General features: G+C 45.2%; 1 protein-coding gene across 7 annotated transcripts in view; it reads right to left on the reverse strand.

Annotated features, from left to right (window-relative positions):
* Positions 1–15,008, reverse strand: part of RBMS3 (RNA binding motif single stranded interacting protein 3) — an 864,086-nt gene that overhangs the window by 704,794 nt on the left and 144,284 nt on the right. For 6 of the 7 annotated variants that reach the window (XM_067561866.1, XM_067561863.1, XM_067561861.1 and 3 more), the window contains exon 3: positions 9,508–9,576. The exons of the other annotated variant lie outside the window; for it this stretch is intronic. In XM_067561866.1, coding sequence (XP_067417967.1) covers positions 9,508–9,576 — 69 coding nt within the window. The remainder of the gene's footprint in view (positions 1–9,507; positions 9,577–15,008) is intronic. 7 annotated transcript variants of the gene reach the window in all.

The following is a 15,008-nucleotide window of genomic DNA, read 5'->3' on the forward strand; positions in this document are numbered from 1 at the left end:
CTGCTCGAGGCAGTCGATATCAGGGTAACTGAAGGAGCCTGTTCCATGAACGGAACGCCCTTTCACACATCCCGAGGTGTCGTTCACCAGTCTAGGGAGGCTAGGGCTTGCTGCTGTTGGGTTTTTTTTTGGGGGGGGGGGAGGGAACAGGGGGGGTGGAGGGAAGGAGGGGGGACAGTAGCCTCCCAGTGCAGAAGCCACCTGCTCAAAATGTATCCCGGGTCCGTGAGTGAAGTCACCTAAGCATCAGGCTAGCTAGCCTCACCACACAGGTACAGGCCACCCTGTGACCTATCAGCTGTCAGCAACGTTTGGCTCTTGTCGTAGGGTATTTGTGCAGGTGGGCCATCCTGAGTGACACTGTCTCACAGCACGGCTGGGGCACGAAGGTCTGGGCCCGGAGCAACCGGTCACACTGATGCATTCCGTAAGCTGCACCTGCGCTAACGTGAACTATTGTGTGCTTACCAGCAGGACCCACCAGCTGCAAGTGGCCCCTGACCGGCTCACACTGCTCTAGATTTGGGACTTGGCCCTGCGTGGGCGAATCTTGCACCCTCAAGCGCGCAGCTACTGCTGCCAGGCATTCAGTAAACACCCTCGGGGCCAAGTGACAGGCCACGGTGTAAAGCCGTATAGCGTTAGAGGGAGAAAACCTCTACGAAGTGAAGGAAGCTTTGAAGATGTGCATCCTGGACATCCAGGGAGGCATGCCAGGTTCCTGTTTCCAATACTGGAGCTGTGGAGACCATGTGAGACTTGAGTCCCTTGTTTGGTGTTTGTGAGACTGCCTCCGTCCTTAAATCCCGTTTTTTTGTTGTTTGTTTTTTTTGGGGGGGGAGGAGGGGGGGGAAGAGACTAGGAAGTACCTCGAATAGTACCTCTTCCGCCATGCTCTGTGGGACCTTTCCCACTGCTGTGGGCTGAGGCGGCCTCAATCTCTTGGATGTGGAATTGCCACTGAGAGGAAGGAAAGGGGAGGTGTCGAGGCGGTGGGGCGAAGGAGATGACCGAACTAGCTCAAGGACCCAGTGGTCCGAAGGCGTTCCAGCTCACATGAACCTGAAGGGGGGTATAGGCTAGGGTGCTGCCATTGCGTGCACCATCAGAAAGGGCCTTTTCCAATTGCCCTATCACTGAAAGGACTCTTACTGATGACCTAAGGAGCCACTCAGGTCAGATGGTGTCTTTTAGACCCCCTGACTCTGTCCAATTGCCCACAGGTCGTGAGACAGTCATGGCTGACACCTCTGCTGCTGCTGTCCCAGGGGGCCCGCCTGACACCCAACGGTCTGTGGCGTGTAGCGGCCCAGGGAACAGAGCATGGTCTAGGAGTCCTTGAGACCATGCAGCTTCGCCTCTATCCAAATGAAAGAGGAGGCTGACTCATCCAAGGGAGGGCCCCGGATGGGCTGCTGGACCTTTTTGGGGCAGCCCGGGATTGCAGCCACTAACCACTGGGCATGCCAATGGCTCTGCCCACTGAATCAGCGGCAACTGAGGATGCCTGGAGCGCTGCTCTAGCTCCCGTAGTACCCTCTACTGCAATGGTATACAGGTTTCAGCGCCTGCTGCCGGGCAGAGCCTCAACAAGGCAGCTCCCTGAGTCCCCCAAGGGCTCACCTTCCCCTTGCTGGTCGGGCTATTGAATTAAATTTTCTCCAAACAAGTCTGGTTTGAAGTCGCCTTTGTTCTCTGGAATAGAGCCCGGCTGCCTTGCCTATCCCTATGGTTGGCAGCAACCACCACCAGGGACCTGGGGTGGGGTGGTGAACAGTATTCAAACCCCTTGGCTGGGGTGTAATACTCTTCTCAGCTCCTTTAGGCATTGGGCTACGGAGGAGGGGTTTGCCATGAGACCCTCACTATGTTAAGCGCCCCTCTGTAGACCAGGAGGGCTACCACTCTGTGGAGCCCACCGGTAGCACCTTAAAGGTTGTCTGATGCCCATTTTGCTCCTTCGCCTCCAGCCCCAAGGCAGAGGCCTATTCTTGAGCAGTTCCCAGTGTTCCCTAGAATCAACCGGGAGATGTTTCATCTGGTGGGGAGGAAGGAGGAAGGGCTCTGCAGGTCACAGCACCTCTTCCCGCTGACAGGCGGTCCCCACAGTAGTCCCTGCCTGTGGGGCTGAGTCGTCGTCGTCCGAGGGTGAATGGCGGCCCTTTCCTTGTACCTGACGTACTGACTGCATCCCCGAGGGGTTGATGGATCATGGTCCCGGCCCCTCCCCCGGGAAACCTCCTAGGCCTTCATACAGCCATAGGGGTGTCCATTGCCTCTGTTCCATCCGTCTGGAGCTCTGGCACCTTTTATTGGTGGTTGCACCCCCAGGTACTGCATCCCCAAAGGGACACTGAGGCACCATCAACAGACCGCTGCTGTGGCTGCCTAAAGGGCTCTCACTGTGCAACACAGTCGCTCCAGAGAGCGACCCCTCGACGTTGACGACCTCGACTACCAGGTTCGTCATGAGTGCCGTGGCCGTAGCAGGTATATGGACAACGCTCCAGCAAGCTGGGCTGACCCGAGCATCATCCCAGTACCGAGGACTTTTTGTGCTCTGCATGCATCTCGGCGCTGAGTCAAGCTCTGATGACTGGGTCTGCCTGGCCTCAGTGCAGGGCGAACTCCTCGGTGCCGAGTCTGTTTCCAGCCACCGAGTTTGGTGCAGCCTCGGTGCTGCGGGCGGGGGGGGAGGCAAAACCTCAGTGCCAAGGCTATCTCTGGCTTCTGGGCTTTTTTGCGTTGGTGCCAGGGGGCGAATTCCTCGGTGCCGAGTCCGTCTCCGGCATCCAGGTTCAGCGCTGCCTCGGTGCGGGAGGGTGAACTCCTCAGTGCCGAGCCAGTCTCCGGCCACGGCGTTTGGCACCGCCCAGCAAATTCCTCTGTACTGAGACTGTCTCTGGTGACCAGGATCAGCACAGCATCCTTGCGGACGAACTCTTTATTGCCGGAGCAGCGGGATGGACCTCACCCAGTGCCAAGGGTTCGCTCTCCACCTCGATGCAGGTCGGTCCAGCAACCGCGACCGCGACCTGAGATGATTTCTAGGGGAGTGTCCCTACTCCACCCTAGGAAACCCACCTGCAGGAGATCTTCGTCCCCATATCAGGGATCTCCTGAGCCATTCAGGGGGTCCCAATGCAGGCTTCCCCGTAACGCCATCCCCTTCTCTCTCGTGGAGGTATGGGCGGCTCTTGCCTCCCTTCGGCCACCAAAGACGATGGTGCTGGTAGGTGCCAAAGGGCTCCCCCATTCCCCCGAGTCAGGGGAGGCTCCCTGGCTGGAGACGCTGGATCAGGCAGTGGGTCTCCGTGATCCGACCTCGGTGCGGATCGGTGCTCCACCCCGCCTGCTCTGACAGTGCGGGGGAGTATCCACACTCCGAGTGCTGATTCCGTCCTCGTGGTGTTGAGTCCGGTTGGTGCAGACGGTGCTCTCTCCACCGATGGCACGCTGGGTTCCGCAGCGGAGCGGGTTGACTTGGAGCTGGCTTGGGGGCTCCATGAGCCAGGCCTTCAGGTGGATTTTCTGGAGGTCTGAAAGCCTTATCGATCCATTCTCTTCTCACGCTTCAGGCAGCAGGGGGTCACTTAGCGGGAAAGCCTCCCCGTCGGAAGCGCACAGCTTGAAGCCATAACACCAGAGAATACCTGTTCCTTGTAAAGTCTCAGCAAGACTATCTCAAAGTCTCTAACTACCACTATAACAGTTATTAATCTAACTAATTAGTTAACACAAAAAATCCTTGTTTAAAGTTAAAAACACGGGGAATTAAGCACTTGCAATGCAAGCACAGGCAGTTCTAGTAACCGTCACGGGCAGAAAGAAGGAACTGAGGGGGCGTAGGGCCGGCAGCGCCTCATATACCGCGGCATGCGCGTGGGACTCCAGAGGGTGCTGGAGCTGGCCCTACGGGATCTGCTAAGGGGAAAAAAATTCCAGTAGCTGTGCATGGAGGCGTGCACACACCTGTAGTGGAATGGACATGAGCAAACACTCAAAGAAGAAAGATGGGTTCTTCAAGTAAGGGGAGGTTGAAGTCTCTGGAACTGAATATAGGTTAGAAACCTGCTTAGGCAAAGATCTTTCATCTAAGATGACAAGGAAACCAGCACCTTTTACTTTTGTAAAAGAGCCTGACTGAGGGAAAGGTGCATTTACCCCCAGTTAAGTTAATAAGCTGTGATGTATTTTTGGATCTTTAGAGGAACAAACAAACCATATTATTTCTCTGAATTATCCAGGAGATGGCTGAACCAGGAGAGCGCTGAACATTGCAGAGACACAGTTTTGGGAGAATTCAGGACTGGGAGAGTGTTGTGGTCACTCTGCAAGTAGTAATCAAGGCTGGTGGAAACCAGAGTGTGACTGTGGACAGTCTGCTGGGATAGAGCTGAACCTGCTGAACCAGGACTATCTAGCACACAGACATTCAGAGTGTGGTCTGCATGCTGTTAGGCTGGTTGTGAGTGGCCCAGTTTGAGAGCTACAACAGCAAAGCATTGTGAAGCACCCCAGTTTACAGGGCAGGCAATGACAACCCCTCACTGGCCTGGACTGCACCCAAGAATGTAACAGTAAGAATGTAACAATTATGTTCCAGGCTCATTGAACAAAAATAATTTTGATAGACTCATGTTTTCAGTGATGGGATAATCTAAGTCACTGGGGACAGTTCTGCTAATGGTCCTTGAGCAAAAAATCAAGAATGCTGTCACTCAGTATGAGCCAGAGGCAGCAATGCCATTACCTTGATGAAGGGACTGCCTTGACAAAATATTTTACAAGGATTTTGAAGACCCATCATCTTGTCAAAGAGTGAGAAAAGGCAGCCCACTATCTGACTAAGTCAGACAATCTTTTGCCTTCCTAACCAGTCTGTTTTTCTACTTCAGGATGGGGAAGTTGGGTGGATTTGTCTCAGCAGCATAGCCAGTGGCAGCACAGGCTAACCACCTGAGTATAAACCACCTGGACACCCTGGGTATGTAGTCATCTGGCTAGCCTAACATGCCACCCATGCTACTTCCTGCTTCACTGCTGTTTTTAGCACGCTAGCATGCGTCTGCCCACTTGTGCTGGGATGTACATACCTACACTGGCGGCAGATTTCGGTGGCAGTTGACAGAGATATGCAAGCTACGTACAATAACTTGTGTATCTCCCGTCGACTTCCTAACATCTACTTACCGTGGCATCTCCACTGCACTCTGCCAATGAGAAATGCCCTCCCGTTGATGCAGTGCTATGCTACTCACCAGCGTGGATTTACTGAGTTGACTTCTGGGTTCGATTGAGCAAGTCTTTACTGCCGCTCAATCGAACCCGCAAAAACCAATCCTGCACTGCTGCCTGTGCTGCCAGCAATGTAGACATAGCTTCATCTACAGTGCAGATGTACCCTAAGAGTAGGTATCTAGACTTACTTTTAAAAATTACATGTCCCAGTTACCTTAGGTGAGAGCTGAGTCACCTGGCCTATTGCTCCTACCACTTCCTGAACCATGAAATGGCCTTTAGTAGAGACAATCTCTCTTGCTGGTGACTCAAAAGAAGCACAAAAGAGGGAAAAATTCTCTATCTTCATTTCTGATTTTCTACTCCCTTCACTGTTGCCCCTGATCCTCTTAACTCTTTGCTTATTCTTTGCCATTGTTTTTGCCTTTACCCATTTCCCCACGCGCATTCTCCACCAACTACATGTAGGCAAGCTCGTCTAGTATCCAGTGCTAAAAGCATTACTAGTGAGGAAAGTCAGATGCCACGTCATTAGATGTGAGGAGCACTACTACTAGCCATTGACCTACAATGCTTATAAGATCTTATGTCTAACATTAGCAATGTAGCTAAAAACTTTTGATGAGCGAGTCAGGTTGTCCCAGTCAAGAAATATCACTGCAGGCGGCTCACTCCAGATGTAGTTTTACTTCTTGAAATGAATGTTGTGCTAGAAATCAACTGGGTCATCATGCCTGAGAGACACCACTTTTCCATCTGCTTGCTGCACTGACATCAGTAGTAACAGCCAATTGCACTGCCAATGGGCATGCACATAGTCTTGAAAGTACCATGTAAGGACTAAATTAGCCTCAAAGCCTCCAGACAAACTGCTACAGCCACTTTGACATTTGACAGCCCCTTTGATAAGAGATTCCTCTGAGCTTGAGTCAGACTAGGACCATGGAATACCACAGCCACTTTGACATATTCTCTACCAAGAGACACGTTGCATGCTGTTAACAAAAAGACATTGCATCAAAACACTATGTAATGAAAGATTGTACTGTCTGAAATATATTTAATTGGACAGGTGACAGTCCCCTCTTTAAAATTAACATCCCACAAATAAAACCAGGATAGGTGGCATTGGCAAGCCTAACTTACTGAAAGTCATTGTTACCACTGAAACACCACTGTCTCTAGCCACTGAAATCACACCAGTAGTCTTAATATGTCCCTAAGCAATAAAGACATTTATAAATTCCTTGACAGTCAGTTTAATATGTATACACATACGCATATGTATTTTTATAGCTTCATAAGCTTATTGTTGAACTTTTGGGGTCAATCTTTTTGACTAGCCAATTTACTGGTTTATTGTTCTGGCATAATTTATAAAACAGAAGATGTGGCACACTTATGAGATAGGTCAGAAGAGGGCAGCCATACACATCTCCCAGGTTATATAGTCAGGAGGTGTATCTTAATCAGGCTGCAAGGGCACCTTCTGTAGCAAGACGCTTGCCCTGACTCCATGAGCTAAAACAGCCCATTACATTGCTTGCCATCAAAAATACCAAACTTGCATCACATCTCACACTTCCAGAGCAAGGAGTTAATAGGAACTTATTAAAAACTCTCTAGATAGTGCATTTGAGGTAGAGAAACATGTTTCATCTTATCTAATACAGAATATAAGTAGGTATGGAGTTTATTACATCTGCACCAAGCAAACAGTCACTGAAAATGGCACATTTTCTCAGATTCACTGACCCACCTGTAGAATCCCTTCAAATCTCTCACCCCATATGTCCTCTAACTTCACATAGATATGGAAAATGAAAACTTGGCAGAGGGAGGGAGGAAGTTAATTTAACTTTTAACATTTCTTAGATATATCAAAGGTCTCAGTTGGGTAGTTCTATTAGATTTTTGTATGGATTCTTGTAAGACGTATATGGAAGCAGCTTTATAGAGTTCACTGCATAAGGCTCAAGAAAATGCAGACAATATGAATTTGAACTTTAATCTTGTTCTTTTTCGGAAAACTATTTTCAAAATGTTTTAGTAAACTATAGATAATCTCGTGCAGAAAACAGCACTAAATACGAATCTATGATCCAATAAAAATGTTTTGCTGATCTCAAAACATGAATTCATGACAGCAGTAGGACTCCTAAACTGAGCTGTAGCACTGTCAGACATCCCACAGTTGGATCGTGCAAATACAAATACCATCAAGCAAGTTTATAAGCTTATTAAGCCCAAAACACAGAAGACAAAGATTTACAATAAACATGGATGAGAAAGAAAGAGATTAGAGTGCAGAGGACAAAGGAAGAGAAAGATTACTATCTGTGGGATATAATGTAGATGGGGAAGAATTACCAAACACACGTTTTAATACAATAGGACAAGGTTTTTCCAGCAGATTCACAATGGTCTAGGCATACTTTCAAACAACATTCCTGGTAGTTAATCTCTCAACTCTGCTAGTATTTCAACACAATTCTAATGCTATAGAACAATAATCTTTATGTGCTTATGGTTCCAATGTTCCACCCTTCCCTTCTGCTTTAAAAGGAAATCAATTGTATAGAGTACAAAATGTATTCCATATGATTTAGGAGCATCTCTCCAACTAACATTAAGAGGGAGTGGCACTCATGCACTGAAAGAAGAATATTCACTTCTGGTTTGCTCTGTGCACATCAGTGGGAATATGTTGACAGCTTCCTATACTTAGCTCTCCCCAATTAAAGGCACAGTCAAGGCTAACAGGTTCAGAAGAGACATCTCTGGCCATTTGAAAAAAAATTCCCCTTCATAAAACACACTGCCCTTCAAAATGAGGGGCAAAGGCAGTGCTGAATTCTCAGCTATTCAGGTGAAAAGACCACAAACGATATATCCTAGGCACTGGGTTAGTCCCAACTTCAGATTCATAGGCTTTGAAGCCAGTAGTTGAACCACATGGGTTATCTAATTTGACTGCCAGAATAACAGACTTCCTTGAAAATATGTATGGGTGCACTCCATTGCCACACTTCAGGCAGTAACCATAATACTATTCTATGAGAAACAGAGCAAGATTCTTCTCCCTTTCAGCAACCAGGCATAGTCAATAAATAAGAGAAAGCAAAGGGAATGGTGGGTTAAGGTACTCTAGAGATCAGAAACAGTTAATCCAGACCCTTCTGCACACTGAATTTTCACAATTTGAATAAAAATGGGACCCAGCTCTGAAATACCTCTGGTTTTAACTGTGTAAAGCTAAATCCCAGTTGACATTTGTCAGAGCCACACTGGGTGTTTCCCCACCTCTAGGTGCACATACTCATACCTTTATCAAAACAAATCAACACCTCAGATTTATTTGTGTGCCGTCTACCAAAAGTAAAGGGGTTTTGCCATGTTGCAACTGCTCTTTTGAAAGAGCTTTTAAGGTGATCAATACCAACGCAATGATTTAAAAATATAAAGTTGGGAAGAGGGGTTACATTTTAGGCCTGTGAACCCTTTATTTAAGCAACTGAGTTATGTTTCTGCCTACAGTTGCAACAGTCTTTCCCTCTGTTCTACCAGACTGAATTGACTACAGTCTCCACCTAATATGCCACAGCGGTGGGGGAGAGGGGAAATAGTACTAAAAATAAAGAGGTAAAGCAGCTAACAACTTCATCATTAGTTGCCTGCTGTCACATTATTTCCATGCTCTTTGTCTCAGCACTTAGTTTGTGTTTGTAGTGGATCCCTGCATTTCCCTGTCACCCATCAGATTACCTTTCCTATTTGACTGTTTTAAATGATGCAAAATACTGGTGTAGTAGGGATAACAACATGATTTAGCTCAACTGGGGATATAATCTCTTCCAAAGAGTAAGTCACCTCTAGCATAAGTAGAAGTATGATGGGATGCAGAGGTCCTTTGGTGCCCCATAGCTAGAAGGTTCCAACCATGACAAAACTTCCTTTATTGATGTCCCTTTCACCCTACACAGTATCACCATTAGAGAAAAAGAGTCATGGCTGTGCAGACCCTTCCAAGGGCATCTGTGGACCTGTACACCTGTCACAGAGAGAAACTGCATCAATTTTAGTGGTATTCCACCTGCTTATGCTATCAGTCAATTTGGCCCACTTGGGTCAAGCAAACTGGACAACTCTCAGAACCCACAGTTGATTACTACTTAAAAATAATGGAGCAGCATGAGTATATGGTGCATATTAAATGTACCTACATGTATAGTGTGGTGCATGTTCTCCTTGAAAAGCACATATTACCTGATGTGGCTGTGAGCTGGACCATCTGCTATATGAAGGAGCACCTGAAGTCTTGTTGGCTGTTGTCCTCTGTAAAATAAAAATGCCATGCATTCAGCCAAAGCTCAGTATAAATATCCATATATGAACTTAATGTAAGCAACCCAGATTGCTACAGGGAAAGAAAGGCAGTAACATCAGTGGTTAGGGCACTGGCTTGAGACAAAGGAGACCTGGGGTTTAGTTCCAACTTTGCCACTGACCTGCTTTTTGACCTTGGACAGGTCACTTCTCTCCTCCGTGCTTCTGTTTCCTCCCCCCTCCCCCCAGTCCTTCTTGGATATTTAGATTACAAACTCTTGAGGACAATCTCTGCTTAAGTAAATGTTTATACGCTTCCTAACATAACTGGGTCCCAATCCCAGTTGGGATATTTAGACATTACTGCATCATGAAGAAGAATAATGCAGAGTGGTCATCTTTATGATGTAGCTTTATGCTTTACTTCCTTTCATCTCTCCATGTTTACTTTCTCAGAAGTGCTAAGCAAAGTCTAGTGTGACAGATCTATAATATCAACCTTATAATCTGATTCCAGTCGTGCTACTGCAGAACCATCAGTATGTCATCTACAGCACCACACTGTAAAAAGCATTTCTAAACTGTACCAAGTCCTATTTTATTCTTTGAGCTGTAAACTTAAAATGCAATACTTGTGACATACAGTAGCTAAGTGAAAGAGTGTACTAGTTGACACTTAGTCTACAATTATTAGAAAAGTTATTACCAACCAGAAAGTTGTCTGAAGTGATTTGGTCCTAACCTGTAAAAATCATTCATTCAGAGACACTATTAGAGGTCTCAAGTTTTCTACCTATTTCGATTATGTAGCAGCAAGCTGTTCTTTCTTTATATTGCATTACATCAATCTTAAGAAATGTTTTAATTCACATGATCTAGTGAAAATGGCTCTCAACCCAGACTAGAGGCATGAGCTCAGGTTTGTTTTAAATATTGTATATGGGTTAACTTAGCGTTTTTGAAATTGAGGAACTAATTGCTCTTGCACGCATGGTATAATGAAGGCGAGTGCTTTGTCAGTGTATCATAATTCCACCCTAGACTCTGGAATTCTTTTCAGCAGAGTGTGATAATCATGCTATTCTGTACTGGGACATTGATTCTCACAAATAAGAACTACATTTACATATATCCTTCCTGCACCAGTGTTGGTGTACAGAGCAGAAACGACAATTAGACTTACGTTATTTACACTTGAGACCTAGCTTGAATTAAGGTCTCCAGACATGAAATATTAATTCACCAATACATTACATCACCAGCTAGGCTTCAACACAAGCTCAGATTTATTAAGGCAACTTATATGGAAATTATAGATCTATGTGGAATTTGTACTATAATACTCTCTTTGTAGTTACAGAAATAAATGACAATGCTTGTAACACTTGAGGATAGCATAAAGATGTTCTATGATATAACCAATAGATTTACATTTATCATTATATATTCTAGAGTGATTATCTTTTCATTCTCACTAATGAGAAACAGGTAGGTGATGGTATTTCTGACTATTGCTTTTGATAAAAGAATCGTCATATTACAAATTTAATAGCAATAATCTTACTCTGTGGGTTCTTAACTTCTAACAGATATCCTTAGAAGGGGTAATTATTTGCAGATATCCCAAACAAAGATTCAATCCTTTTTTAATATAGACACTTCAAATTAAAAATCAAAACATATTTTTCTTCAAAAATACTTTTACAAAACTCTGAAAACAAGGAGAGAGCAAGAGAATTAGCAAGTAAATTTTAGCGAGTAAATTGAAAAATGAGACAGATTACGTTTTTCTGAAAGCTTATTTTATAACAAAACAATTCCGTAGAAGCACCTTATGCTTTTATCAAAATAACTGTGTTCCTGCTGTCCAAATGTCTCAGTTAATAGCCAGGAGAATGATGTTTTTCCTTTTTCCTTCAGTAATAAATTTCTTTCATAAACAGTCACCCCATCAAACCCTCATGTTTCATAATTCTAATTTTAATTTAAAAAAGAGATCTGCCCAGCACAAATATTAGGAAGAATCTACAACAGAGTTCTGCTCTGCCAGACTCATATAAAAGGGCCTTAATGTAAAAAAGAAAGAGCCTTAGATATAATCTGCTATGAGCTTTTGATATGGTCTCCCACAGTATTCTTATCAGCAAGTTAAAGAAGTATGGGTTGAACGAATGGACTATAAGATGGACAAAAAGCTGGCTAGATCATTGGGCTCAATAGGCTTGATATCTACTTGATAGCCAGTAACAAGCAGAGTGCCACAGGGGTCGGTGCTGGGGCCAGTTTTGTTCAACATCTTCATTAATGATCTGGAGGATGGGGTGGATTGGGGTGGAGGATGGGGTGGAAGCTGGGGGGAGTAGATATGCTAGAGGGCAGGGATAGGATGCAGAGTGACCTAGACGGATTGGGCCAAAAGAAATCTGATGAGGTTCGACAAGGACCAGTGCAGAGTACTGCACTTAGGACAAAAGAATCCCATGCACAGCTACAGACAGGGGACCGACTGGCTAGGCAGCAGTTTAGCAGAAAAGGATCTGGGGGTTACAGCGGACAAGAAGCTGGATACGAGTCAGCAGTGTGCCCTGGTTGCCAAGAAGGCTAACAGCATATTGGGCTGTATTAGTGGGAGCATTACCAGCAGATCGAGGGAAGTGGTTATTCCCCTCTATTTGGCATTGGTGAGGCCTCATTTGGAGTAGTGTGTCCAGTTTTGGGCCCCCACACTACAGAAAGGATGTGGACAAATTGGAGAGAGTTCAGCGGAGGGCAACAAAAATGATTAGGGGGCTGGAGTACATGACTTAGGAGAGGTTGAGGGAACTAGGCTTGTTTAGCCTGCAGAAGAGAAAAAGGAGGGGGGATTTGATAGCAGCCTTTAACTAGCTGAAAGGGGGTTCCAGGGAGGATGGAAGTAGGCTGTGCTCAGTGGTAGTAGATGGCAGAACTAGGAGCAATGGTCTCAAGTTGCAGTGTGGGAGGTCTAGGTTGGATATTAGGAAAAAAAAGTTTTTCACCAGGAGGGTGGTGAAGCACTGGATCGGGTTACCTAGGGAGATGGTGGAATCTCCATCCTTAGAGGTTTTTAAGGTTCGTCTTGACAAAGCCCTGGCTGGGATGATTTAGTTGGGGTTAGTCCTGCTTTGAGCAGGGGGTTGGATTAGATGATCTCCTGGATCCCTTCCAATCCTAATATTCTATAATTCTATGAGTGCGACATACTATTATTGTTAACTCAGTATCTGCGTATCCCTTACTTGGTTTAACGAAACAAGTGAAGAGATTAAAAGGTTCTTTTATGAGATAATGTATAAGGCCATTAGAATATGAAAGGACACAAAATAGAATGCGTCAAAAGTTTTCAGACAGCATCAACAGAATCAAACTGTTCTGCAGAAACATGTTGATTCCATCAAAACTTTCAAAAAATCAGACAGGTCCAACTCTCTGGGGGACAAGAAGGAGACTCCACAGCAGATAGTTTTGAGGAAATATTGTATGGCTTGGATGATATTCTCTTTCAAATACTCCCAGAGAACCCAGGTGCCACAGGGGAAGTTTGGAGGGCAGATAGCATTTCTCAGTAATTGTCTCACTAGATAATTACGGCACTTATTACCTAGCGTCAGGACCAGAATCTGGATCTATACCTCTAATTTACCCATACTTTGTGTATGCACCTATCACAAGGAAGAAGTCTAGCACAGGAGAACATGGGGCTACTTTCTGCTGATTTGTTAGCAACTGTAGCAGTACTTACCCAATAGGTGCTGGAATTAGGGGTGCTGTCACACCTTCTGTCTTGAAGTGGTTTCCATCATATTCAGGGTTTACAGTTTGGTTCAATGGCTCTCTGCACCCCCACTATATAAATTGTTCTAGCCCCCCTGACTTACCCTATCTGGCAACAGACCCATCTGCTGCCTTAGTTTCTCCTTCCTCAGGGAAGAAAGCTTCACATTGTGGGAGTTTCCTCAGTAACTCTCCCATTCTGGGAAATTAACACATATCAATATGCAAAGCCTTCCAACCTTCTGCCTCAGATTCGGTTACTCCTTTGTCAGGGATTCCCCTTCCCTGCAAACTCATAGTCCTTTGCAGCCCTCCTTATTGGGGCTTCTCAACTAGCTGACTCCTAATTGCTGCTAAAAGCTCCGGCAGATGCTTTCTTCTCAGTAGGCTCCGGCTCCTTGCCGTTTTTCTCTCCCAGGCATTCTGCATTATGCTTGGGAATGCCTGAGATTTAGCCTACTGGGAAGAGAGCAGGGGCTCTCTCTCCTTGACCCCCATCTTTCCCACCTACCTTTTACTGGCAGTAGGCTGCCTCCCCAAGACTAAAACTAGGAGCTAAGGGGAAAGGGTAGCTAAGTGAATTCATGATGTCCTTTATGTTCCTCAGCAGGCGTGGTTTGCTCTCATGTTCTCCCTCCCCTCTCCCTATTCCCTCCACCTGAAAGAGTGAATGGGCTGAGCCTGACAGGTACAGCTGAACCCCCATTCCCTTAAAAGGCTAGTTCAGCCTATGGCAAGAACTCAAGTAGGGTTGAAACCTTCAGAAAAGCATGACAATTTGCAATATAAACAGTAGTTCAGAAAGTGAGGATAACTGCACATTTGTTTTCATCATCTGAGCTAGAAGTCATTGATAAAAAAATATGCTGAGAAAAACAGGCATTATTTAGATATCCAGACAATAACCTATTTGAAGGGATAAAGGCTGACATAGGAGTACTGATAGTTTCAGGTAGAAAATATGTTTTAAACCTCGAGACAGAGCAAAGCTTAGATGTGGCAAGTGCTGATGAAACTTTAGGCCTGCTCCAAAAAGCTTCAAAGTCCAGTCACAGTAGGGGGGGAAATGCACAGCAACAAAGTGGCACAGATAAAAGGAGAGCAAACAATGCAGTATATACACAGCTCATAGGAAAACAGCATTTGACCAGGAGAATCGTTTTTTGAACACAAGTGCTTATTGAAGCAAGAAGTAATAGAAGGAATAGCTGGGGTACAGTGTTTACCACCTGTCAGTCAAACACATGCAAGTTTGCATGTGGTGCTAAAAGAGGGTCCAGGTAACATAACTGATGGATAAGGTAATAGTGTGAATCCATCAATGACTACATATTGTGTAGACTATATGTTTGAATCAAGCAAATAGAGCTGGTTATAGCTTGTCAAATTTCAACATACTGCCAAATTTCAAAATTAAGAAAAAAGGGGAGATTTTTTTTTTTAACCAATTAGACTGCAGGCTGAAATATTTCAAATTAAAAAATTGACAAAAGTAAAAAATGCAATAGGGTAAAAACTTTGAAAAAAATTAGCAGTTTTCAGTCAGCTAATTAATGTTAACAAGTCTTCTGACGTGAGTGTCCTCATAATAAAAGCAGACACTGACTATGTTGTTCTTCCTACCAATACACCTAGGCAATTTGTCATCT

Source organism: Emydura macquarii, unplaced genomic scaffold (genome assembly GCF_026122565.2).
Source record: "Emydura macquarii macquarii isolate MOO-44397 ecotype Brisbane River unplaced genomic scaffold, CSIRO-AGI_Emac_v2 contig_2422, whole genome shotgun sequence".
Taxonomy (NCBI): domain Eukaryota; kingdom Metazoa; phylum Chordata; order Testudines; family Chelidae; genus Emydura; species Emydura macquarii.